Genomic DNA, 27,736 nt, shown 5'->3' on the forward strand with positions numbered 1-27,736 from the left:
TGCTCTAAATTCTGTTTCTGCACTACTTCGAGACACCACATCCTGTTTTTTTACTTCTCCAAGTAACCAGATTTCCCCAAACAAATGAACAATATCCAGTTGTAGATCTTCTATTCGTTAATTCACCTGTCCAGCTTGAATCCGAAAAAATTTCTTATTGTTCTATCATCACTCTTTCCAAAAATTTACTCATGTCATGGTGTCATTTTCAAGTATATTGAATTCTATTCACAGTCTCTAAATATTCTTCTCTTGGATCATTCATATATTGACTCACATTTAGTGCCTATAAAATTTTAAGGTAGCTTCTATTGAAAATATCAAATGATTTATTGTTAAGTTTGGAATGGCTGGGACAAAATTCAATGCAAAAATACTGTAGGCTTCCTTATTAAATGAACACCCATAGACTTATGTTTTAATATATTTTCATATTAAACATATATGTTCAACGCTGTAGCATGTAAAAGGTCATTAGTCATTACTTTAAATTGGTGGAAGATTTTTTTACAGGCAATTTTGTTGTCTTGTTTGCTTCTTGTGTTTAGTGCTTAATACTAGGTTTTTGCGGCTTGCAGGTAGCAGTTGTCTTTGTTCCTACCGTTGTTACTTTGTCCCTGATCACATGGTTGGGATGGTAAGATCTGAAGGGCATATTTTGTTATATTTTCCTTTCTGTGATATAAAACGTGTGACCTCCATCTAAAGTTGGGTACTTTTGTTGATTGATTTCAGGTATGTTGGTGGAGTTGCTGGAGCCTATCCAGAGCAGTGGCTATCAGAAAATGGAAATTACTTTGTTTTCGCCCTTATGTTTTCGATATCAGTGGTCATGTCCTTCTGCTCTTGGCTTGGCTACTCCAACCGCTGTCATGGTTGCTACAGGGGTTGCAGCCAATGCCCAATAATGGTGTGTTGATAAAGGGAGGAGATGTGCTGGAAAGTGCTCAGAAAGTCAAATATGTTATATTTGACAAGACTGGAACTTTAACCCAGGCCAAAGCTAAGGTCACAACTGCAAAAGTTTTCTCAGAGATGGAACGTGGACAATTCCTTACGCTGGTGGCTTCTGCAGAGGTAATTTCTAACAGCCTGACTAGTTTCAATTCATATCTGTCGTGGTTACTGGGGATAATTGGAGGACAGCTCAGGCTGTTGCTAGAGAGGTTAATTTCTCAGAGATACATATGCATTGCATTGATTTTTATGGGCTTTTTTCTTAAATACTCCCTTCTCAATGATCGATATTGCATCGGTTTTGACTTTTGCATCTGTATTGGTTGGATGTAAGTTGAGAACTCATCTAATCTGTTCATACCAGTAATTAGATAGCATGACGAGAGTCTGTGCAGACTGTATATTGAACAAAATATATATTTTTTATGGGCAGGTGGGCATTCATGATGTTAGAGCATAGGTAATTCCAGCCGCAATCGGAATTGCAACCATATTGTAGGTCATTGCAAGAACATAGTTCAACCTAATACGGCTAAATTTTTTCCTTGAGATATCGATGGCCGTGATCACATCTTCCAAGTTATTTCTCATCAAAACATAGTCTGCGGCTTCCATGAAAAAATCAGTCCCTGCACCAATTGCCATACCAACATCTGCAGCCGCTAGAGCAGGAGAATCATTGATCCCATCACCCACCATAGCAACAATGCTTCCATCTTTCTGGAATGATTGTTCCACATCGGCTTTTCAAAGTTGAGTTTGACTCTATTCATAATTACGTGAGTTTAAGATTCAAAAATACGTGAGTTTAAGATTATCAAGTTTAATTCGAATTTGAAATCAAAAATAAAAAATTGATTCAAGCTCAAAAAAAATTGAAACTTAAGATATTATCATGTTAGGAATTTGTAAGCGGAAAAATAACTAAACCAATATCAACATAAAATAAAATATGCTCATGGTAGGTATTTGTAAGTAGAAAAATAATTAGACCAATATCAATATAAAATAAGACATGCACAAGAAATAAAATTTAAAGTGGTTCGGTTTTGTCTATTTTCATAGATGATATGAATAATAATTCATTATAAATATAGAGAAAACGATGAATATAAATATATAGTATAGCATGTATCAAAAAATTCGATATAGATATCAAAACCTAGTATATCTCAAAATACTTTTTTAACTTCTCTACAAAATTATATCTGCAACATAAATCTAAAAAATTACAACCAAGAATTAATCTTTAATACCTAAAAATAAATATTTACTTCATTAAATAAACTTAATTACCTAGAAATCTTTAACCACTAGAATTAACAATAAAATATAATTTAATTATTAATTATAATTTGGGGTGGGTCTGTTTGTTTCTCGTAATTGGAATTACGGAATTGGTTTTCCCCGAATTCCCGTGTTTGTTTCACGTAATTCGTTTTCCGGAAAATGTTTTCTCGTGTTTGTTTCACGTAATTCGTTTTCCGGAAAACGTTTTCCGGTGTTTGTTTCACGTAATTCGTTTTCCGGAATGTAATTCATTTTCCTAGTAACAGAATTTCCTTTGTGTTTTCTGTAAAATGACTTACGGATTCATTTTCCGTAAGTCATTTTCCGAACTTTTCACTTCAAAGCAAAAATACTCAAAATAATTTTATTTTATGAATTTAATATTAATAAAAATATTTTAATATCATTTTCATCAAAATATTAATTATTAAAATATTTAAAATATATTTATTAATATTTATAATAATATAATATTATATTTTTAATATTATATAAAATAATCAATTATATTATAATAATATAAGATATTATATTTTTATTTTAATAATATATAATAATTTTTTTTATATATTTAATAATGAATAATATTATTTATATATTTCAATAATATTTTAGTAAAGATATTAAAATATACTAATTAATATTTTTAAAATATAATATAGTACTATTACTTTAATAAATAATTTATATAATTTATAAAATTTTATTTTACTAAAATATACCGAAAAAATGTTTAAATAACATCTTCCAAACATCATAAAACGTTTTCCATATGTTTTCCAGAAATGTAATTCATTTTCCAAAAATGTAATTCATTTTACAGAAATGTAATTCATTTTCCAGAATTCAAATTCCAGTAATTCATTTTCCAGTAATTCAAATTCCAGTAATTCAAATTCCAGTAATTCATTTTCTGGAAAACCAATTACAGCTAAACAAACAGACTCTAAATTTGACTTGGTTCATGTTTAATCTTAAAGAGAGATTATAAAGATGATTTTTATTTTTGAGGACCGAAATCACTGCCTGATTGGTTGACTGGAGCTGTGAAAGACTCATAAGAAAGGGTCAATTTTGTTATTAGTTCCACGTGACCAATTATCATCTTAGTCAAAATCAAAGATTATAGTAATAGTCCTTTTCACATTGTGAAACTTCCCCATTGTTTCCTCTTCACAGAACCTATGCAACTATGTCTGCAATTAAAATGTGTGAATGTTATCCATGATTAATTTTTTTAAATGTATTATTAAAATTAAATATACGATATTTTTTTAGAGCTGTATCAATATTCGTTTAAAATAGTGTAAATTTTATTTTTATGGTTTATAAAAGAAATCCTAAAAGAAAAGTAAGCATCGACTAAGCCCTTTCTTTCACGTGAAAGAAATTCTACCAACAGCATATATGCAACTTAATGCAGAAGAAAAGAAGAACATCAGTTTATCAAACTCTGTTCGTTTACCCTTCTACTAACAGCATATATGCAACTTAATGCAGAAGAAAAGCAGAACATCAGCGGAGATCAACAAAAATCCTACATTTAAACTCATTTGTTGTTTTCAAGGAATAGGTTGACCAAGAAGCAAAGACCCACCCAAAGGCAAAATGTCTAAGTTAAACCAAAACGCATGTGATATGATGATGACACTTGATATTAACACTCACACACACACACACGAGGTTTCCAGGAAGATCATATGCTTTGCGCTCAAGCCATTTAATCCTACTTTGACCACAGATTATCACTATTTAACCATGTCGAAGCTAAGGTTGTTTCCTTTCTATAATCAAAGCACAACAAAAAAGCAACCAATATTACTCAATGAACACCTCTGGGGGAACCTCCACTGGATGGATGCAATTCTACGAGCATACGAGTGCCGATGAAGTGTCGGCACCGTCTACGGGATTCTCCGATGCCACTGCAATAACCGCAAGTACCGTCTCTTCCTCGAAGCCGATAAGGCGGCGGCCTAGAGTTTCAAAGAGAAAACCGACCACCCTTCTCAATGCCAACGCCAGCAATTTTCGAGCCCTGGTGCAACAGTTTACAGGTTGCCCCGCAACGCACCTTTCAGCCAACAGGAGAGGCCCGATTAACTTGAATTTCGCTCTCGGTAAGGAACATAATATAAGCGGCACTGCAACTTCCGTAATGCCAGCCGCTGGCAACCACTATTATTATCGACAAAGTCATCGAGAGAACTCATCTCAGCAACAGCAGCAATCGTTTGGGAATGTTGATGCCTTGTTTAGCTACTCTAGCAGTAGAGCTAACGCAGATCGGATCCTGGACGAATTTGAGTTGGATGATATTTCTTTACAGGCTTTTAATGGGGACGTCCTTTACTCCAATGGATATGTAAATGATGGAAATTACTTCTTGTAAGGATGGATGTTGATTCATAAATCACTTAGTTTCAGTGTTTGTGTGTCTGAATTCGATTAGGAATATGAAAAACATGTCTTTGTTCATGTGCTACAGTTGTATATCTTTCCCGTCAACGGTTTTATCTACCCTTATTCAATGCATATGGTAATGCATTCGAGTTAAAGTAATGGCGGACAAGACTTTCCCGTCCACGGTTTCATCTACCCAAATAAAAGGTGGATGCGTACAAGTTGGGCTTAGTTTCTTTAAGTGAGTATGGTAGGTGGAAGGTAGCAACATGCAAAAGCTTGATGTCAATTGAGAGGCCCAACTTCCAAAATCCAACTTTAAATAATAATTACCCAAACTGTGGCGCAATAATATGAAAATAGCGTGTCATTTATTCTGATGAAAAAAAAATGTGGCGCAATTAGATTTCTACTGCAGCTATGAAAATTATATACATTCGATTACCGATAAAATTAAAAATACGACCCGTCTGATTTACCAATATCATGAAGTGATCCACAGTTCATAATATCATAAAGTATAATTTATTTAAAAATTTTAAAATAAAATATACAAGGTATAAAAAATATGAAATTACAAAAGTGAAACTCTTTTATTTAAAAATTAAAATACATAAATACATTATTTACAACGAACTTAAATAAAATTTATAACTTCTACGTGTCTACTTCAATCCTCATCACTATATTTTGGAGCTCTCATTGAGGATCCTTCGATGATATTATTATCTTATCATAATCCTCGAGATCTGTAACATGCAAACAAAGAAATCCGAATGTTGAGCTGACAAAGTTAAGTGCTACACATCTATTCTATCATATTTCAAACATACTAGCCAATTACGAATTTGTAGTCATTACTTTTAACCTTTGATCTCTTATTTAGATTTATCACACTTAGTCCAAATATATAACATATCTTAGGCCATCACACTAACTTACTAGATCAATTATTCACGTTATTTTATTCATTTAATCACGATTAATATTAATCACATTCTAGATTCATTATATATAAGTATTATATTTCTTTCGATTTAGAAGGTCACATTTATTCGTAAGAAAGAACATGGCTTAAGAGTTACATTTGTCTTTGTAGTATACTCAATTTATCACTTTTACCCCTATCTTTTTTTTGCATCGATTTAACCATCAATGTTGTCTAATTACATCATTCTATATCTACCCTAACTTAAAATCATAAATTATAAACCCTAAATTAATTACGTTATCTACTTTATAGAGTTTTTTTTATAGAACCGTAGGTTGAGCCGTTGAGGTACATAGTCAAATGAAGTGGCCGTAGTTTAATTTAATGTTGTTGGTTTGAAAGTGCGGCTAGTCAACATACGAATTAAAGCAATAGAAAACAGTGAACCAAATACGTACAAAGCAGTCCACTTTCCACCTCACGCTTCTCCACTTGGTGTTGTGTGTTGGGATGGAATACATATAAGTTACTATATTAGTGGTCAATTGTATTGTTTTTGTTTTAGTCTGAACCTTGGGTCGACTGGCTAATGATCAATTCCACTCAAACGCCCTTTCACTTCATTTTCCATTTCATTTCCTTTTGAGGATAATGTACAGATAAGATATATGCCACTCCCATTTCCATTGCCGTTTATCAGCTTAATTAGGGTTTATGTATACTGATAATAGTCAAACCATATGTGAAAGGAATAAAAATGTCAATTTATCAAAGTTGTATCTCCTTGTAACCTTCTTTGCATATAAGAGGTAATCGTTGAGAATCGAATTTATTCTGATCAAAATATTTACACGTTATGTCAGTATACAAATAATGATTTTGGCCCTAAACTTAATATCAATATTATGAGCCAATATATACATATCATATATGACTGGAGACAGGGATAGACCAAGGAGGTGGGACCGGTGAAAGCAGTGCTGCTGAAAATTTAATTTTTTTTTTATATATTTTAGATTTTTTCTATATATATATATATTTTAAATATGTTTTTACCACTTGAATTTTATAAATTCAAATTCACCACTGAAAACTTTTATAAGGTCAAGTTCATCCCTCCAAACATAAAAACATTCTACGTCTATCCCTGGTAGAGAAAAAATCTCTCTCGATCTCTCTTTGAGCACCGTACGGCGTACATCATTTTTTTTCGGTTCACTAAAATTATTGACCGTGACTTTCATCCAAATCAAATCAAAAAAGGATAGATTAATATACAATCACAAATTTTTCCATCGACAATGAGGAATAGTTGAATATACTAATAAAATATATTGTATTTTAATATGATTATAAAAAAATATTTCAAATTTCACACGTCGACAGTAAAATAAATATGAAAATAGTGGAAAAAAAAAAAATTATATGAAACGTCTTAAATCTATATTTGAAACAAGGCAAAAGCGAACATTTCCATATGACTGAGTCAGTGGCACCCTAATCCTAATTAAATCCCGAGGTGAATAAAATAAAGGGTGGATCTGTTCAAACTTGGAGCTAAGGAATCGTTAATTCTGGTTTTTGACGGCACTGTACTCCTCCTATCCATGCACGCATGCTGCTACCAAATGGATTTTTTAATTACAACGCTAAAAAATTAATTTAATTTTATATTTCTTAATTATATGTATCATGAGGGTTATCAAATTTGAAGTTCTCATGTACAATATATATAAATATATATTTTTTGAAGGTAAATAACTAAATAATAAATATAAATATAAATAAAGGAGGTGTTTGGTCATGATCAATTTTCTTCAAGATTTTTTATTAAGAAAAAAGCATACTGTTTAGTAAATATTCATCTACTGCTTAAAATTACAAAGTTATATTAACACTTGAGTGATAAATTTGTGATCTTAGAGTCTTAACCAATAGCTTTATAAACAATTGTCCATTCTTAATTCTTTCTTTAACAAACATAAATTTAATGTCTATGATGCGATCATACTTTTTTATTGAAATAAAGGATTATAAATTTATTAAATAAAATAATTTAAGTGGTCTTACTCTTAATAAGATTCTAATATTTTTTTAAAAAAAAAACTCTATATCTATATGAGGAAGATAATACATCTCAAACTTCATTCAACATAAGGACTCAAAGGATTAACAAATACAATCATTCTCATAAAATTTTAAATTTTCGTATAATTTAAATATTTTTTATTTATATTGATAATCCATGAGGATTATAGATTGTAATTAATTACTTAGGAGAGTTCAAACATATATAACGTGTGGTTGGTGAAGAATTGATGTAATTTATGTTAAATTAAAGGACTTACTTAGATCGTAGTCTGTAATTTATGTTAAATTATAAATAATTTATCTTTAAAAATTAATGATAAAAAATATTCAACATAAACTATGATTAAAGGTTTTGTTATTATTTTTTTTTAAAAATCGATAAAAAATTACCTAAAACATTATTATTTCTACCTAAAACATTAATGTTTTTTAACATTTTCGGTAAAGTGCCCAATAATAACAAAACCGCTAGAAAAATAACAAAATCGGTAGCGTTTTATCGGATATGTTAACAAAACTGATAAAAAAGCCCAATAATAATAAAACCGACAGAAATAATAATGTTTTAGATAATTTTTTACTAATTTTATTAAAAAAATAATAACAAAACCGATAATATTTTTTTAACCGTATAATAAGGTGCCAGCACGATAGACTTTCCCATGATGAAATGGGGAGTAAAATTGAACATGTTTCTGAGTCAAAACGTTTATAAAGATTGTGTAAGAAGCAAGTAGTGAAATGAAGTTGATTTCTTATTTTCATAACAATTTTCTGACCAGAACACGAGGTGAGAGATTGATCTGTACGCGATGATCTCATTGACATGTACTGCTGCTGCTTCCACGAAATAACATAAAACATTAAAGAACCTTAGGCAGCAAGTCACCTACTCTCATTCTGAGAAGTAACTAAAATTTTATGTTAGAGCGATGAATTTATAAAATTTTGGAGAACGATAAATTATAAAATTTCAAAAATAAAAAAAAAATTATTAATAAATATATATATATATATATAAATTTAAAATTTTTAGGAGGATCGTTTCACCACTCTCGTAGGGTCCATCCTGCTCTCATCCATTAAGAATAGTCACGAATTGACATGTCTTACTTTGACCAGCTCCATGTTGATGATGCATTGCTCACCAACTCACTCTATATTCATACTATATAACTAAACATAACTTCAAATTAATAACTATGAACTAGCAAAGAAGCCCTTGGAACCATGAGTGAGATCCTATCTGGTTCTTCCTCTGAATGGATGCAACTGAATCAACAAACGTTCGATGTGCCTGCGGTCGCTCTCACCGCAAACAAGTTAACCCCTGTTGTCGCCGGTGACAGCCACTTGGCCCCCAAGGGCTTTATATCGAAGCCTATTCGGAGACGGTCCAGAGCTTCTAAAAAAACGCCCATCACGCTCCTCAATGCCGATGCCAAAAACTTTCAATCGTTGGTGCAACAATTCACCGGCTGCCGTCGTCGTAGCAGCTCCATTTCGTTCGCCGATAGCACTAGAGGCCCTGTCAATATAAATTTCGCACATGCGAAGGCTAAGAACGATCACCGCTATAATTACAGGACTACTTCGGATGACGGTCCGATACTATCGCAGCCGTTTGTTGACACCAGGCATGAACAACGACAATATGAGTGCCATTACCAGTACCAGCAGCAACTGTCAAATGAAGAAGAAGAAGGCGAAGTTTCTTTTGACAGAATTAAGTTGGATGATGATTTGTTTGCACAAGGGTTTGTGATGGATGATGTGCTTTTCCTGGCATGAAGTTTGAGCTTTAGCTTTATTATCAATTCCTTTATCATCTTACTATGTATTCACCCATTGTATTAAATTACTGTGTTTATTGCTTGTAGTAGTAAGAGATTTAGTCAATAAAAGTAACTACGTACCGAATCTGAATTGTGTTCGTCTTCATCGTTAGTGTTTAAGAATTGTCGTAATCACAGTGCTGTACCTTTTGGCTTTTCCGTAAAATATTTTTCAAACGTCAACATCTTTGGATAATTTTTCTGCAATTAAAATTTTGGGAAAATATTTATGGATATTAGGTCTTAAGTGCTTCTAGCCATAACCAAAGTTAATTGTTAGTTTGGCTATATTTATTATGCCTATTAACGTTCAAATAATCATTATGATTTTATACCTAACAATAACATTAAAGGTTGTTATGAAATTTCTCAACCGAGACTAAAAAATATAATATTAAAAATTACCATAAAACTTCTCAACCGAGACTAAGAGAAAATCTTCAAATTATACTCATCATTTCATTCTCTTCTTCCTTATGAAGACTGAAGATCTTTATAGTGGTGAATTATCAATTGACCTAAGGATGACAATTTAACTCGAAATTGATGGGTTTCGACCTGATTTGATCCGATCAGGTTGATTTTTTAAAAAAAAATGAATTTGGGCCAGCTTGGGTCAGATTTTTAAGGGGTGAGTCATATCGGGTCGGATTCAGGTGGAGGGTTAAAAAATTCCAATCCGATCCAATCTGAGAATAATAATGTAATTTCTTTAAAAAATATTTATTTTTATAAAATCATTGTTTTATATCGGATCGGGTCGGATTTAAACTCTAAAATTCGGGTCAGATCTAAGAGAGATAGAGGATATATAATTTTCGGGTCAAACCGAATTCGGATAGATAATATATATTTTTGAGTCGAATTAGGTTGACTAAAAATTCGACCCTAACCTGACCCGTTACACTCCCTAATTTAACCACCGATTATAATTCTCCATTTAAATAAAAAAAATTGTCTATATCTGTTGTTAACTATTTCTTCTCATCAATGCAGAAGATATATTTTGTGCGGTCTATTTCCCTTTTGTTAGCGATGGTTAAAACGATTTAAACCACTAGTTTCGGAATTGAACGTGTAAACCTTCCAAGAAATTACACAGATTAATAAATTAATATTTCTTCATGCTTGAAAATTGATATACATTTTACATTTCCATCATCAGAGTTAAGAGAATCAGTAGTTTATTAACCCTATCACACAGTAATATGCATGTCCAATTTTATGATCATTTTTAACTATAGTAAATTTTCTGATTGGATACTTTGTCTCGTAAATGAGACACCAGTTCAAAACAATTAATTTTATGTGCATTTTCAATGCAATCATTGACGAGTGAGGGTGTAACTTTAGTACGGGAAAACACTTGACATGGGAAAGGGAATAACTGTACTTATTTAAAAGCACTTGAGAATCATTGAATAGTTTTAATGTAAGAAGAAATATTTTTTTTAAATCTTTTAATGTGTGTACATGTAGGGATGGGCATAGAACCGAACTCGATGGGTTCTGACCCGATTGGATCGGGTTTTTTAAAAAAAATCGGGTTCGGGTTTTTAAAATGTGATGTTTGGGTCGGGTCGGGTCGAGTTTAGGGTGATAAATACCCGACCTGACCCGAAAAATTTATATAATTTTACCTTCTATATTTAGGTATAATTACAATAATATCCCTTTATATATTATTTTTTTATCAATTAAGTCATTGTTTTTATTGAATAAAAATAATATTTTTAAGTTATATATCAAGTCGGGTTCGGGTCGGGTGAAATCTTGTTTCATGCGGGTCGGGTCGAATCTCGGGTGGAGGATTCATTGTTCTCGGGTCGGGTCGGGTGGACCAAAAACCCGACCCGAGCCATGCCCATCCCTATGTACACGTTATCAATAAATTAAGAAAATATTTAAGCAAATGTTATCTTGTAATTATCTCAAATTTTTCTTTAAAAAAGTGACTAAAACTTGGTGACTATACTTTATATTTTCCAAAGTACTCGTATTTCATTTTTTTTTTATCATTTTCACTTTTATTTTTATATATTGGCTTGAATCATCGTTGATATGGTATCAAAACACTAGGAGTTAATCTCAAGGGTTGAGTTAAACAATAAAAAATAAAAAGATATTCACTAGAAAAAAACACAAAGAGTTAATCACATCATTTGATTTATCCTCATCTAAGGATCCTGAAAAAGTGTAAAACTATTAGTTTTGCATTTGGTGTAAATGGATCCTAATATATATATATATATATCATTTTGTATTTAATTTTTTCTTTTCTGATTTGTTGCATTTTCTCCTATTCATCTTATTTTCTTAGATATATTATTTTTTATTGATTTTAATCCATATGGTGAATCTTCAAAATCTTATTGTTAACTTTAAGCTTCCTTTATATTTTCATCCTTCCAACATGTAAGAGACTTTTTTTACTTTGCATTAGCTTTCGAGGTTTAAAAATTATAGCATTTGGACTAGATCCATGCACATAGCTATAATTGTTAAGAATAAGTTTGATTTTATAGATGGTTCTTGCATAAAATATATAGCACTTCTATTCAATCAGGATGTATCATTCCAATATAAATAGTTTCATTCAAATATTAAAATAATAAAAATTTGAAGTCGAATAACATTTCGTCACACAATAATAATTAAATAAATTATAAGTGAAACAATATAAACAATTTAAAAATTAGAGACATTTACACAATTCGAACTTGTAAAGTGTCAGCAACATGCAAATGCAATAGTCAATATGCAAACAAGTCAGGTAGAATGGGCATGTGAGTACAATACTACAAGTATGATTATATTAAGAAAAACATTTTTATTAAATGAACTAAATGAAGAAATATCATTTTTAACTCAATTTCAAAATACTTAATTAATATAAACTTTAATCTAAAACATAATCCATTGAACGATTTTAGTAGTACAGAAGAATGTTATTTTCTTTAGAGGTTTTAAGTTCGCGCAACTATGTCTATAAAGTGTTTGTTTGTATTTATTATCAATTGACTATAAAAATTCAGAACATGTACTATCTGATAATCACTCATACTAATAAAAAAATGGCATATTACCTTTAATAAAAGATGTGTGATGTCTTTCACTCGTATTTCTACGAGAGTTTTCATTTCCCCGATGCAGTTACAAACCAAATAGAAATAATGTGTTGTCACCCAGTTAGATCGGCTCAACGAAGCTCATTGTGCAGATGAAAATCTCCATTGTTGGCAGCCGCAAATAGTCATGAGCACGCAAAATGGAGCCAAGGCACAAAAGCCATGACGGGCCGGAAACACTATATACTTCATTCCTCTTACACAAACTTTACGCTAGAGATGTCCTAAATGATTCCTATATATGCTAGCTAATCACTCACTGCATCACGCCTACAAAAATTCGAGCACATCAAGAATATTTGTTTTTCATTGTTTACTCGTGTATACCAGCATCATGGTCACTCACAGGATGATCTGACACGGTGCCTTCTGATGATATTTCCTCTACATTAGGCTGTTCAGGCCGAGAATGATCAGACTTAGTCTTGCTAGAATCCCCACAATCAGGCTCATCTTGTTTCTCCTCCGGCTCTGGAGATTGATCCTGATCACCAATGTGTGGGCTCAGTTTAGCCTTCCCTTTTTCAGATACACCTTGTGAATCTGGATCTCCAACTTCGGTACCAAGCATAGGTAATGGAAGTTTGCCATCAAGTAAGCTAGAACTAGTAGTGCCAGAAGTTAATGACAAGTGTGGCCCTGGAGCAACACAAGATGCTACCAGCTGAAGCACTTCAGGGGAGGGGGATAATCCCATGCTTGATTTCTTTGGTGGAATTAGATACGCCGATGAAGATGATGGATTCATCATGCTTAAGTTAAGAGGAGGCCTGCTGATATCAGATGCAATCAAAGGAGGCCCTGCAGTTCCAGTTATTGATTGTGGAAGCAAATGAAATGGTGGTGTCAATGGAATTGAGCATGGTGGAGAGAGCCTACTACTTCCAGCTGAATCCGGTAGGACCAGCCTAAACGTGTGCAACTTCCTTTTCTTTTTCTTCTTTTGACTGTGTCTCGGATCCTTCGGTTGAGGAGGAGGGGGCCCAGGTGCCACAATTGGGGGAATGTTTGGCTTACCTTCTACATACAGAACACGAACTGACTCAGCTATTGCCGAGACAGTAGGTGGTAGATCAGAATCTGGAGGTTTGGCAGGAACGCTAACAACTTCACGAAGCCAGTGAGGTAACTTGTTCTTGGAAGAACAGTTTCCAACTACCTTTCCCTTTGAATAGGAAAGATTCAGCCCTTTATTTGGATCAGGGAGAAACCCAGAGCTAGCAAATTCACCGCTTCCACCATTATTGTGGGAATCGTGTAACAAATTTAGTGATCTATCAAGAACAGTAGGCAATTTCCTATACTTCATTGTACCATATTCATCTTCCTTCCTCTGTAAATCAAAGCTACTGGTGCAATTCAAACTTGAGGCCAAGTTGCTGGCTCCAAAAGAGTTGAGAAACAAAGGTTTCTCAACAGATAAATTTGCGGACGGCCCTGGCCTGTCAGAGGGCCCAGCAACTGAATCTCCAGAAAAGTTTGCTCGAGATTTGTCAGGATTCCATGTTGGAATAGGAGGAAGATTATCATTTTGCAAACCAAGCTGATCTGATAGCTCAAAGTGAGGCAGGCCGGAAGCTATATCACTGAAACCAAATTTCATGTCAGTCAGGGGCGCTTGAAATTTTGATGGTGCAACAATCCTACTACCCTGCAATGCCCGCGTCATCATTCCATCAGGAATGCTTGGAAACAAGGTAGAAGGTTTGGTTGCTTTTGTTAGCTTGGGGAATTTCGGAACTGGAAAAGCCGGCCCATCCAAAATTTTGAGTTGTTCCTCCTCCCATCTAGTTGCCAAATCTTCTGAAGTTTTATACTTGGAAAATTTCAGCCTGGGGTCTCTAAGCATGGCATCCCAACTACCTCGTCCATGTCTACGAACACCAATCCAGAGAAAATCAAGTTCATCTTCTGACCAGCCCTCTACTTTTGATTTCTTTTTATACAAGTTCCTGGATCCAGATCCAGTTCTCATCATGATATTTTCAAGCACCCTCCTATGGTTTTCAGGAAAAGAAGAAATGGATGGCAACTGACCCAATCCCAATGTTGGAGGCATGTCCCTCTCTTGTTGATTATACCTTGGCACATCTTGTGGAGGAAATTTCAAATTGGGTAGCAATGGCATTGTTGGAAGGTCTTGCACTGATTCATTCACAGCATCAAGCCTACTGCCTAAAGATAAGCTAGGTAATAGGTCAGGATTTGATGTCATCATGCTTTTGGTAGGAAGGGAGAACCGGGGCAGCAATTTCTCATCAAAAGGAATATTAGGCAGCGACATCTTTTCCTGAAAATCAGAAGAACTAGCACCAGAACTTTCTAACCGATCAAAAACTTTTCCTTGTGAAGCAGCAGGAGGATACTGCAAGGAAACAATTCTTGTCACTATATATTAACATGGACTGGAAGGTTTTGTATTTGAAAACTAAAGAAAACAAAATGCTGAGAAAGAGAGTTACCAGATTAAATGGGAGCCAACTATCTGGTAATGCATTTTGCAATTTAAATTTGTCCATGGTAGTCTCTTGACCTTTTGCTTCTTTCTCAGTTGAAGGTCCAGTAGTTGGAGCTAAACTGAATGGAAACTCTGGTCCAGTTTGTGCCCTGCTTTTCCAACCGTTTGATCTTGAGAAGCTTTGATGAAACGAGTCTAGCTGACTAGCATTAGGGGCACAAAGCCCAAGAACTGGCAACAAGTTATTTGTTGGTAGAGAGTTGCTATAATTTATGCCTTGATGATTGATATTTGGAAGGATTTCTTCGGGAGAAGACTGATGTAGAAGATTAACAGAAAGATCCAATTGTCCGCTTCTTTTATGTTTAGAAAACCTCCCAAGCCTTAAAATTGAATCATCTTTCCTCTTTGGTTCATCTGATGATTGACCAAGTTTCTCATCCTCCAAATCAATTACCAAACACCTCTCTTTATCTGGTTGTTGGTCTGACTTAGTAACATGATCCCCATCTCTTTCATTCACTGAAGGAAACTGAGCTACCGACTCAAGTCCAGGAAATCCCTCACTGAGATGAGCTTCTTCAATTGTATTTCTCCTAGCAAGCCGTTCTTTTTGTCGAGCACGGAGTTTAGTACTGTCAAAACGGATATAGAGTAAATTAATGCACTCATGATATTTTTTTTGATAGGAATAATAGGCCTCATTAAAAACCTCCCTCTTAGTTAACCCATGATATTGAACAATTAAGAATCTATCCTACTAATCTACTTGAGAAAAGTAAACCAAATTGTATTTGTGAAAGTAAAAGATTGGGTGGAAATGAATGCAAAATTATTCAAAGAGTTCATGTAATTGGAGCAAGTATACTTTTCTACTAATGGACAACAGTTTAACTCCAATGTATCATACGGATTCACTTACCCCATTTAACAATCTGTCAGCTAACATGCATTCAAATTATTGCTAGTGAAGTCATTTCAAAAAACCATTTTAATGGCATCTCAATAGAAAATTCAGAAAGTGCAATTCTCAGAAGGAATTAGAACTTACTACTTTGCTTTAAGGACCCGTCCAGCTGGTGTATAATCCCGCTCTGGCTCAGCATCTGGTTCCTTTTCTTCGTCACCACCACTCTGCTTTTCAACAAAACAACAAGGTGCAAACACCTTGAATAACCAGTACAAGAACTAATGTAGGCTACTTTCAAGTTACAGGTTACTAAGCAAGCACGTGAATGCGGAATAAAGCAAGGGTCTCCGTATATTTTGAAAAGTTCTACATATCAAGGATAAAAGATAGCCAGTTTCACATGCATTCTAATGCAGAAAGCGAAGTGATGTACCTCGGTCATGGTTTCATTGAGATGGGGAGTATAAGCTTCTCTATAGGAGACAGCTTTCCTTTGCCGCTTCCCTCTACCAAGGGCTGCTTCCTCCTCACTTTGATATTTCTCCCACCTGTACACAGTAAATCAAAGAAAGTTTATACAAGTCCATAACAAAAAAAAAAAGCTACGGCCAAAGTGAAAAATCAAGTTTTTGGTGACATTACACTTCAGTTCTTTAACAGAAGTTCAACAGTATTTGTCTCCCAAAAAAGTTCAATTGCATATAATATATGAATCATTTCAACTAGGTTTTGTTAAACTTTTATTCCTATAACAAAAGTGTAATATAAATTAATCTTTATGCACCAACAGGTTTAAACTACACAAGATACTTTCGGATATACCATCTGAAAGAAATTTATTGAAAAGTACACATAATGTATGCTAATTAGATGGCTAAATGTCTGGAATGCCTCAACTTATCATTTAAGATTTTTACAGATCAATGTTAACTGCATTGGTTGTTCTCCAAAGAAATGAATTCAATAAATTTAAAAGGTGTAAGCGTTTTTATTCTCGCACCAAACATAAGTTTATCATCCTAGTGGAATGCCTGGAGGTCCTCATAAGTTCAACAAACACAAATTCCTAGCCGTTGAACTCATTCCATGATTGTATGCTGTACATGATTTTAATCATATTCTCAACTATTCTACTGAGTTTTCATGTGCGAACTTAGATTTTCCTGTGCATTTAAATGTAAGGAACATTTAGTTCAACAGTTTTTTTTATAGAAAATAAATTATTGGTTTGGGGGGGGGGGGATTTCTTCACCTCACACGCAAAAGTTTGTCCCACTCATTTTCTTCAGTACCATTTAACATATTTTCTTCTTTCTTCTCCAAAGTCTGCTCAGAAATATCACCAGCAACAGCTGGAGGTGATTCACCTCCCCCTGGTTCCTCTGTTGTTTCATCATTCCATTCCACCGACTGCACATGAAGAAATGAGGAAATGTTCAATAAAAGAAACAACAAGATTTTACTGCTTTCCTTGAAATTAGAATAAGTGCAAATGATAAAATTAGGTAAGTCTATCACAACCACAAATAAGACCAAACAACTCAAAAGAAAGTATTAGGAATTATAAGAATTTCCCAAGGAAAATAAAGTCCAATCAGAAGCTACTTTTAAGACCCCTCAAATGGTGGCCAAATAAAGATGCATAATGAGATAATAAGACATTGAAATGCATAATGAGATAATAAGACATTGAAAAAACTATCAATTTTAACAATAAAATGAGATTCTCACATAAGCATGAATTCTCTTGGCAACAAAATTTAAAGGATAAACAGATTCAATAAACCTCAACAGCATGTTCTAATAGTTGACAATAACATTCAAGATTGTATGCATAAAAAAAATTATAACCTGCAAAAAATCCGTATAATAACCTAAAGCTACCAGGAAGCTTTAGGCTTGCTAAACTGGAACAGCTCGCAACAATTAAGGGGTATACCCAGAAGCTCCTACTTTGACCAACTAAATCATACATTTTAAGCTCAACTTTGGGGGGGGGGGGGACATCAATTAAATAGACAATTTTATTGCAAACAGAAAATATAGAAACAATAAAACAGTAATTCCAAATTTTATTTAAACATATGCATCGATTTATATCATTCTCATGCAGAGAAAAAAATGTACAACACATCATTGCATTCGTCAGCCAATGAATGTATCAAGTATTAACACAAAACCAGACACTTCAACATACATGAGTACAATACCTCACCTTTATTGAGCCAAGCATATCATTTTCCAAATCCCCCTCAACATCAGTTGTTTCAGACTGAAGGTCTGAACGATCAAGCAATTTCAAAATTGCATTTTCATCCCACGCAATCTTGTTGCTGCCATCTGTACATTTGTCTTGGTACACATCTCCAAGACTACCAACCCTCTTCCGGTGCTTATGTTCTGTATCCATTAGGGCATCTTCTTCATTGTTATTACCTTCACCTAAATCTTTCCCAGTAGAAGAATCAATGAAGAGTTCTTCTGTTCCCCATCGCAGAATATCTTCCACTTCCTTTTGGGATCCAGACTTGTTGACAAACAGCTGATCAAGCATTAGCTTCTTCTTAGCAAGTTGCAAAATCCGCTCTTCTACACTGGCACGAACTACAAGCCTGTATACCAAAAGTCTGTTTGATTGTCCAATTCGATGTGCCCGATTCATAGCTTGGATGTCAGCATGTGGGTTAAAATCAGAATCATAAATTATAACTGTGTCAGCTGTTGCCAAATTGATACCAAGACCACAAGAACGTGTCGATAGCAAGAAAACAAATCGACTTTTATCTTGGTTGAACGTTGATATCGCTGTTTGACGATCAGCAACTGAAACAGAGCCATCAACTCTCTCATATGTTTTAGGGCCAAATTCTATGGTTAAATAATCCTCAAGGATATCAAGAAGCTTAGTCATTTGTGAAAAAATAAGAACTCTATGGCCTTCTCTGTATAAGACTTTAAGCATGGAATGCAACAGAGTCAACTTGGCTGAAGCTTTTATACGCATTTCATGAAGAAACTCTAGTGATCCAGACTCAGGCTCAGTACCTGGTATGAGATATGGATGATTACAAACCTTTCTCAGTTGCATCACAATGTTTAACATCGACTGTTGTGCAACCCCTTTCCCGATATTCCGTAATATCTGGTAGTTTTTAGTTAGCATTGCACGGTAGTATTCAGCTTGAATGGATGACAGCTCAACAGGCACCATTCGTTCAGTTTTAGGAGGAATATTTTGCATGGCATCCCTTTTAAGCCTTCGAAGCATATGAGGAGCAACAAGTTTCTTCAGTTCATCCACCTTTTCTGCAGTTGTAAGATCATTAAATTTCTCCTCAAATGAGTATAAAGAAGGGAAGGAAGCTGGCTGCAAGAAATTAAGCAAGTTATACATCTCGCCGATGTTATTCTGGAGTGGGGTTCCAGTCAATAGAACACGATGTTGGAAAGAGAATGTGTTGAGCAAGCTAAACAGCTTACTTTCTGAATTTTTCAAACGATGACCCTCATCAACCACAAGAACTTCCCAAGGAACACCACGCAAATGAGAGGAGTCCACAAGAGTCATTTCATATGTAGTTAAAAGAACATTAAATTTGTAAGAAGCTGTTTTCCTACTAGATTCATTTGGATCACTAGCATGCCATTCATACTGGCGAATGATGGCTCTTGCTTTGGCACAACCATGATACTCCACAACATTTAAATCGGGGGCCCATAATGAGAACTCAGCAAGCCAGTTAGGCATAGTAGAAAGTGGAACCAGCACTAAACATGGCAGAGTAGCTTTAAACTCAAAATAAAGTGACGAAATATAGGCGATAGCAGAGACAGTTTTTCCAAGCCCCATTTCATCAGCAAGTATAACATTTTTGGATTTATGCCAACATCTACGCAACCAATTGAGTGCTTCAAGCTGATGCGGAAATAGTGAGCCTCCCTTCAATTCTTTAGGTTGCTCAGCCAAAGTAACAATATCACGCTGCTGTTCCCCCTTTGCCCAAGCATCATCCTTAGTGGCATCTACTTCCCATGTTTGGCGTTCAAACTGATAAAACTGATCAATCAGATGAGAAGATTGTTGAAGAACAGTTTCATCTAACCTTTCCCAAGTGCATTCATCATATGGAAGACCAGTCCATTTCACAAAAGCTTCCTGGACATTATTTGAAACACGGACAGAAATAACTCGCAGAGGCTTCTTCCACTTTTCCTCGCAGATATTTATCACAGTTGTTCCATACTTGGCCTTGTAATTGTCTAGTTTCCTCTTTGCTAGACATTTCAGCTGGGATTCAGAAATCCAACTGTTATGGATATGGGACATCCCCACCCATTTAACTAAAAATTCATAAGATATTATCTCCTCTTTAGAACATGCAGATTCGGTCACAGCTGGTTCTTGGATTTTATTTTCAACACTGCTACTAATTTCCTTTCCTACACCCATCTCTTTTGCTTTTGTAGGCGTTTCACAAACTTTTGGAGCTTCAGTTGTATCATGACTTTTCACATTAACATCAGGATTGAACTCTTCTACTACCATTTTTTCATTTATTTTTCCTGGATCTTCTGCAGTTACTGCAAATTCATCCTGATCCTTACCATTTATGATTGCACCATCTGAATCCTTGGTGTCTTTCCTCAATAAGTCCACAGAATCCCCTCCCTTGCATTTCTTAGTGACAGACCTTCTATACACATTCATTTTATCCACCCTGACATCATTTTTTGTGCTTTCTTCTTTATCAGAACTTTTCAGAGTCTTGGGACAACCATCAGTAAGATTTTCAGCAGTTACAATATCTGAATCCATATCACAAAAAGAATTCTCTGAAAGTCTTCTTCGATTTACTGCAATTACAAAGTCATCAGAGAGCACATCTTCTGAAAGTTCTGCAGATGCATGATGCAAAATACTAGTATTATCACCTTGAACCCGACATCCTAGAACTCGATCAACCTGGGAAGCAGAAAAGTGTGAAATTTGGGAAAAAGGCAACTGATTAGCCAAAAAAGCAAGTCTTTAACCAATACAGATAAGTGAACTAACCTGCAGAGGTTCAGCAGGAACACTGTCTTCAGATATCAGAAGGACATTCGGAGTCCCTTTATCCAATTCAACAGGCTGGTGTGTTGCACCCTCGGGAAGCTTCTTCTCAAGAAATTAGCAAGATTTAAACAATCAGCAGAAAGAATATCAAGAGTAGTCACAATGATGTGATCATCAGCAATGAGAAATATTGACATATGAAGACAGCCATTTTATTTTGTAAGAAATCATAAACTAGTGAGTTAATGTTTGTATCATATACTCATGACATTAACTTTAGGAAGTCACACTTCAATGTCCAACATAAACAGAGACATAAATTTATGCAAGTGCCAAAGAAAGAAGACCATCAAAGCTGGAGCTGTAAATTTATGCATCAATAGGGAAATAATTAGCAGACAGCAGGATTTAAGGACATTTATCAACCTGATGTAAACCAAAAGCTTGAACACCAACTTAAAATAAATAGAAAACGTCAACTAGACATTCTAGTTAAAATATGCAGAACATGTTTAGTTAAGAAGACATAACTATCCAGCTATTATCTCTTCCCAATTATACTTCTGAGAACTCTACTCTAGACCAACATTTTCTACCAATCACATATGTGATATTACTTTTCAGAAAGAAGAATCTATTTAAGTACAAAAACTTCTAGAGGACAGTAAAAAATATCTATAATGACTCATTATAGAAAACATATAACCACTATCATCCTCTATAACATTCACTCCAAATCTCAACTAAGCAAATGAAAGAAAATAATAAAAAAAAACCTCCACAATGCAGGAGCTTTTACTTTTATGTTATTTTATTATTTTTGTCTTATTAATTAATGAGTAGTCGTATAGATAGACGGGTAGGATTATAAAATATATTTTGGGTTAAATCTAGGGTTAGGATCAATATTTATCTTTAGGGTTTAAATCTAGAGATAGGATTAAAACTTCACTCGCAAGAAATCAAGGCTATATGAATAAGTTGTTGGGTTTAAGACCAAAATAATTATTTCTTATTATTTTTCTTTGAATTAATAGAAAGAAACTAGAGGTTTCCCTTAACCTAAGTTTTTTCTTGAGTTCCATCTTCTTTCCTACTCGTTTGTTCAGCCTTATTTCTTTTGATTACCGTTGTTTTTCTTCTTATCCACATCAATATTGGTAATTAGAGCCTCATCAGATCTAGAGTTTAGAGTAAACTTTGTTGTCAAACCGTAGTTGGAGGTGTTAAAGCTCGAGGAGAAGGAAATCAGTATCAAGAAACAGAATTGGTTGTGGTATGACGTTTGACCGAAGAATTGCCTCATGTAGTTTACGCTTGGCTGCAACAGCAACGAGGGGGAACCCAAATGGAGATTCTGAAAGGTTCCCTCAACCAGTTTCACATACCGAAAGGTAGTCTTAAGGTGATGAAGAAATCCCCTTTCATGATGCTGAACCCATAAACCCTGTTGTACAAGGTGGAATGGAGCTGTTAGTTGATGCCCTTGAATTAAACATGGATGGTATTCATGGTGAAGTCGTTTTTCATGACAATGTGCATATGTGAGAGCTGCTAACTGGGAAGCGGATGAGTTGGCAAAAGCTGGTATAGGATGATCAGTGGTTATGAGTTATAGTTATTAAGCTGGGGTGTTCTGTTTTTTAAGGGGCTTGTTTTTTTTGCTGCAGTTTGTGTCTATGATTGTTAAGTCTTATGTTATAAGCAGACCATGGTTATGGATTGGTTGTATGTTATGTTCAAGATTAATACAATTCAGAGGCGCTCTTTTCCTCCTTCCTTTGTCCTTCATGTTACTTATGTAACATGTAGGATAGGAAGGGGGTTTTTAATGAGGCCTATATTCTATCAAAAAAAAAAAAAAAAGAATATCCTAACGAAAATGAAGAAGTTGATGTGTATCTGGTTCAAAGAGAATTTTTGGTTTTTCAAAGCGTGATGACAACCAAAGTCTCAGAAGAAGGAAAGGAATGGAAGCAAGTCAGAAATCTCTACAATATCTCAAGGGACACAACAGTGAGTGATGATCTACGAGAAAAAAAGGAGTTGATTCAATTTCTATAATCAAATCAAAATTCTGCCAAGAGAGAATTCAATGCGAAACTCAAGAAAAAGCAAGAAAATATGAAGGTTCCAGAGTTCCCTAAAGAGGCAAGTTGTGCTAGAATATTTGGATACCCAAATTTAAATGATGTCAAGCCAATTGCTAGAGGATGAAATTCATGAAAATGTATGAATAAGGATTTTTTGTTAATAATATCTTAGGACTCTTTTCCTTGGCATCCAAACAACAATTACTTGTTTAAGCATCTAGGCCTAGTTCGTTTTTTGTTCTGAGACAATAGTTATGTGTTGATTGGACACTTGGACTTGTATACTTCTGATTATGCTTCAAAGACCCTTATGTTGGTGCAGAAAAGGAAAATAAAGGTTACTTGGTATGTCTACACGCATGGAGGAGATTTGTTCTTGATTCAGGAATGCAACATGAAACACTCAATGACTTTCAGCTTTATTTTTCTGGGCTTATTTTGATTACATGAAAAAGAGCATACAAAGAGCTGACCGAGTAATTTATACTTAAGTGGTGAAAGCCTTCTCGTCAGAGTCAAGATGTTCCAAACTGAGGAGAATGATGCAGGAGTTTTTACTTTTAGGTTATTTTATTATTTTTCTTATTAATAAATTAGTAGACATATAGATAGACGACTGGGATTATAAGATATATTTTTGGTTAAAACTAGGGTTAGGATTATTAATTATCTCCAGGGTTTAAATCTAGGGGTAGGATTAAAACTTTGAGTGCAAGAAAGAAAGCCTATATAAATAAGTTATAGGCTTTACAGCCAAAATAATTATCTTGTTGTTTTTCTTTAAATTAATAGAAAGGACTAGAGATTTCTCTTAACCCTAAGTATTTTCTTGAGTTACATCTTTCCTACTCGTTTGTTCAGCCTTATTTATTTTGATTATTGTTGTTTTTCTTCTAACCCACATCACTCCAACCACCCAGTGTTTGGGGTGAACCTAGAAGATTATAACATACCTCATCTTTATTCTGAGAATCTAAATTCTTGCTCCCATCATCATCCTTTGACAAAGATGCAGAAATCCCATGGCTAACAAATTTTCGCTTCTGATGAGTTTTACTAGTTCCAGAACCAATATTATTCGCTTTGGAACCCTTCTTTTTGGAAATACTAACAGCACGGTTACCCTTTTCTCTCTTATGCTTCTTTTGACTTACCTCATTACCGACTTTCTGCTTTCTTTTTCTATCTTTCCTTGTGGTGATACCAGTTGCAAGAACAAGTTTGTTTTTGGAAGACTCATTATCACAAGACAATTCATGTTTCGGTCCAGGTGCTTCATCATTTTGCTCTGAATTTGTGCTTTTGGAACGAGATAAAACCTCACCAGCTACAGGAATTAACTTTCGTTCAACAGATGAACCTGCTGGAGGTGCAGCAGGCTTCACTCTATCTTCTATATTCACACATGATGAGCCACTAGCTACAAGAGTTAACTTCCTTTCAGCAGATGTACCTGTTGGAGATGCAACAGGCTTATTTCCATCATCAACATTCACACAAGATGAACCACCTTCATTAGTACCACCAAGGGCTGTAAGACTTGGGTTAAAAGCTACTTCTATATGAGCTGCATCAGATTTTCCTTTACTGGAGGAGGATCTTTTCTTTGCAATAATGGACGTTCCAAAAATTCGGGACACTTTTTCAGTAGCAGCTGACTTTATTCCAGATTGAGCTTTTGTCTTGATAGTTTTTGATCTTGCTCGTTTGGAAATTGAATCCAGATGGGTAATGGGCTTGAGTGGATCTGTCTTACAGCACTTTGGGCATTTCCACTTCCCCATTGGGATGCGCTGCAATCATGAATACAATAGAAGAAAGAAAAGAGAAGAAACAAAATGAGTAAAAAATAATAGCTAACGTAGCCATAAAACAAAAAGGATCATTTAAAGTTAGCTGCAATGTCATACCTTAAGAGGTGGATCAAGGCATTGTAGATGATAAGTCCTGGGACAATTATCACAACACAACAAGTTGCCACCAAGATCACAAATAACACATTCATAGTAGTACTGGGGACAATAAAAGTTGCCAAGAACAGTTGTCAGAAACAGTTTAAATATGCCTAAAAACACAGTCAAGACATGACATTGCAAATGGATGTACATTCCACTGGATTTTGTTCCTCACACAATTCTGCTGTATGATACACACAGTATAATGATTGTCTAACAGCAAAATTGTATACACATTTCTCAAGCAAAGCAAGGTGAGGGAGACATGTAAAACAATGAAACGTTCTTGAAAACACAATCCATAATCATCGTCAGAACCCACAAGTACTCAAGATCACATGAATTGATGCATACAAGAAGTGCACTAACCATATTGCAACGGGAAAAAAATGTGTTCTGAGCCCGTTTTCTCTTGAGTGAAAAATTATATTGAACAGCATGTATAACTCAAATTGCTGGCATGTTGATTCTGATACTCAATAAACATCTAGCTAAATTCATAACACTTGATCAATCAAAATTTGAGTAAAAATCGAACATATCGCCAAGAACATTTTCCAGAAAAGAACTAAGGAGAGAGTTTATCAGCATCCACCACGAACAAACAAATCAAAATAAGATAAGATAAGAACCACATTGCAAAGAGGGAAACAACTAAATGAAGGGACAATAACAAAAATGGCATACCCCATCATTTCCCTTCTTTTTGGATAGCTGATTGGAGCTATTTTCTCCTTTCAGCCTACGTTTAGCTAAAGAACTCCTTGGAGATTCTGATGCTAAGTCTTCTTCTTTACCAATGGCTAGGGATGGACCACATGGAAGCCTTCTTCGTTTGCGCTTCAAGACCCAATTTCGGTTAATCATTTTAGTATTCAATGAACTGGTATCTTTCATCCTTTTTTAATCATGAGTATTAACATTGTGGCTGTTAGCAGCAGAAATCATGTCAAGTCACAGACACAGCAATGAAGCTTCCAATATGCAATCTTAGCTCCTTCAAAGAATCAAGGTGAAATTCCTACATGTTCGGCAATATAACTTGTTACAAGACAGAAAAACAGCTACGAAGAAACAATGGTTTTATTACACCAAAGAAGGGTGAAGCATGCACGTTAAGAAAGAAAACTTTATTTATTAAAAAAAGAAAGATGGGAGGGAAATCATATTGAATTCATCAAAACATAAACCCATGATATTGAATTCCTCAATTGTTCATATTTCTAAACGTCTCAAACAAAATTGACTTCAGATTAGTTATTTCTAATTTTCAACGAACTTCACCGGCTGCTAATCCTACTTAGCAACATCAAAGCCGACCTTATTTTCAGCTGTTTGTTTCTAAAATGTCAAAGTTGAAGTACCAACATCAAAAAGTTCATTAAACCAAAACCCAAGAATTAATCCATGTATATGCCAAAAGAAAGACACTAAGGTTTCAGCTAAAAAGGTGAACATAATTAAAACCAAAGTCAAAATCTATATTATATATAGAGCGGTGGCAACAATGGAACCAGATAACATGATAGGAGTAGCATAATTAATCCAGGCATCATCTCTGGGATGAAAAGAATGAAGAATTAAAATTAAAAAAACAGCAATGACGGTGGTATGACACATTCCTAAACATTCAATTGAACGAGCAACAGGAACAAATGCAAGCCTAAATCTTAAGGATAAATCAAAACAGCTTGGGAAATGTAACAGCTAGGACCTATTACCTATTCTGGTCTATGAATGAAATAAAACATGGAAACCAAACGATTTCATGAAACACAAAGCAAAATAACACTATGTTTCAAAAATTCAATGTATACAATAAACATTCAACTTACATTGGAGTTAAAAAAAAATACCATTTGAACAAACTCGCCTTCATTAACAAACTCGCTCACAGAACCCCAATTCCCAAATGACTGCAAAAACTACCAAATTTCAATCAAATCATAAACACACACCTCCCAACATGAAAAGCGACACGGAAAATGCAAGAAAACATCAGAATAGACAGATCAGAAAACTCAAAGCACCTAAATTAGAAAAACCCAAGCCAAAAAAAAGGAAAACAAGCAATACCCAGATAGGAAAATAAGCTTACCGACATCCCTCGTGGATCAAAGAATCAAAACCAAGTGGAACAATATCAAGAGTAACAGATTGATAGATGTAGTGAATATAGACAGATAGAGGATGAGAGATAAAGGGGTATTAGGGTATAGCAAAGCAGAGAAAATGGAGCAAATAGAGAGATACGAGAAAGAGAGAGAAAATGCGAAAACACGAGGGAAAAAACGAAATAAAATAGAGAGAATTGACAAATAACAAGAATAAACCGAACTCAAAAATTACAAAGAGAGAAGTTGCAAAGAGAAGGATTGAGGCTTTCTAGAGGGAGGAGAAGAAAGCATACGATACGGATTCGCCGGGTTAATAGGGGACGTTCGGGGTTACCACTCTGACATGGCAGCGCATGAGAGAGAGAATAGTGGATAGGGAAAGCAGCCATTCCTCCTCCTCCTCTCCTCTCCCTCCTCTCTCCTACCTAACCACTGATTATACGCCACGTGGCTTCACCAGACGCCATTTCCTATTTTGTTTGTCTTTTTTTCTTTGTTTTTTGTACATTCGTTCG

The 27,736-nt window shown here is 34.6% G+C and overlaps 2 protein-coding genes across 5 annotated transcripts; one reads left to right on the plus strand and one right to left on the minus strand.

Moving 5' to 3' along the window:
* The first annotated feature begins 4,072 nt into the window (after positions 1-4,072).
* On the plus strand, positions 4,073-4,639 carry LOC120120084 (VQ motif-containing protein 22-like). Its single transcript, XM_039139826.1, has one exon. It carries the CDS (start codon positions 4,073-4,075, stop codon positions 4,637-4,639), a length of 567 nt encoding a protein of 188 aa, XP_038995757.1.
* A 7,929-nt stretch (positions 4,640-12,568) lies between these two features.
* On the minus strand, positions 12,569-27,736 carry LOC120119688 (protein CHROMATIN REMODELING 4-like). 4 transcript variants are annotated; one of them, XM_039139492.1, is made up of 12 exons: positions 27,203-27,736; positions 26,940-27,020; positions 25,792-26,125; positions 25,060-25,161; positions 24,103-24,942; positions 21,057-21,158; positions 18,219-20,966; positions 17,256-17,413; positions 16,437-16,551; positions 16,145-16,227; positions 15,098-15,728; positions 12,569-15,000 (listed from the first exon to the last, which is right to left on the minus strand). In XM_039139492.1, the coding sequence occupies exons 3-12, from the start codon at positions 25,999-26,001 to the stop codon at positions 12,949-12,951; spliced, it is 7,041 nt and encodes a 2,346-aa protein (XP_038995423.1). In that variant the 5' UTR covers positions 26,002-26,125; positions 26,940-27,020; positions 27,203-27,736; the 3' UTR covers positions 12,569-12,948. The 4 variants fall into 4 exon arrangements, with proteins under 4 accessions (XP_038995423.1, XP_038995425.1, XP_038995424.1 ...); XM_039139494.1 differs by lacking the exon at positions 26,940-27,020 and having other exon boundaries at positions 16,145-16,230; positions 18,219-20,857; positions 20,936-20,966; positions 25,792-26,101; positions 27,203-27,714; XM_039139493.1 differs by lacking the exon at positions 26,940-27,020 and having other exon boundaries at positions 25,792-26,101; positions 27,515-27,736.

Source organism: Hibiscus syriacus, unplaced genomic scaffold, assembly GCF_006381635.1.
Source record: "Hibiscus syriacus cultivar Baekdansim isolate YM2019G1 unplaced genomic scaffold, ASM638163v2 tig00110332_pilon, whole genome shotgun sequence".
Lineage (NCBI taxonomy): Eukaryota > Viridiplantae > Streptophyta > Magnoliopsida > Malvales > Malvaceae > Hibiscus > Hibiscus syriacus.

Bases quoted from the DNA above. Each gene is read 5' to 3' on its own strand.
- LOC120120084 (XM_039139826.1), top strand. From the start codon at position 4,073: ATGAACACCTCTGGGGGAACCTCCACTGGATGGATGCAATTCTACGAG.
- LOC120119688 (XM_039139493.1), bottom strand. From the start codon at position 26,001: ATGAAAGATACCAGTTCATTGAATACTAAAATGATTAACCGAAATTGG. The intron at 21,159-24,102 runs GTATGTTATAAT...TTTCTTGAGAAG, and splicing joins ATTCTCAGAATAAAGATGAG to AAGCTTCCCGAGGGTGCAAC. The intron at 17,414-18,218 runs GTGAGGTATTGT...CTTCATGTGCAG, and splicing joins ATATGCTTGGCTCAATAAAG to TCGGTGGAATGGAATGATGA.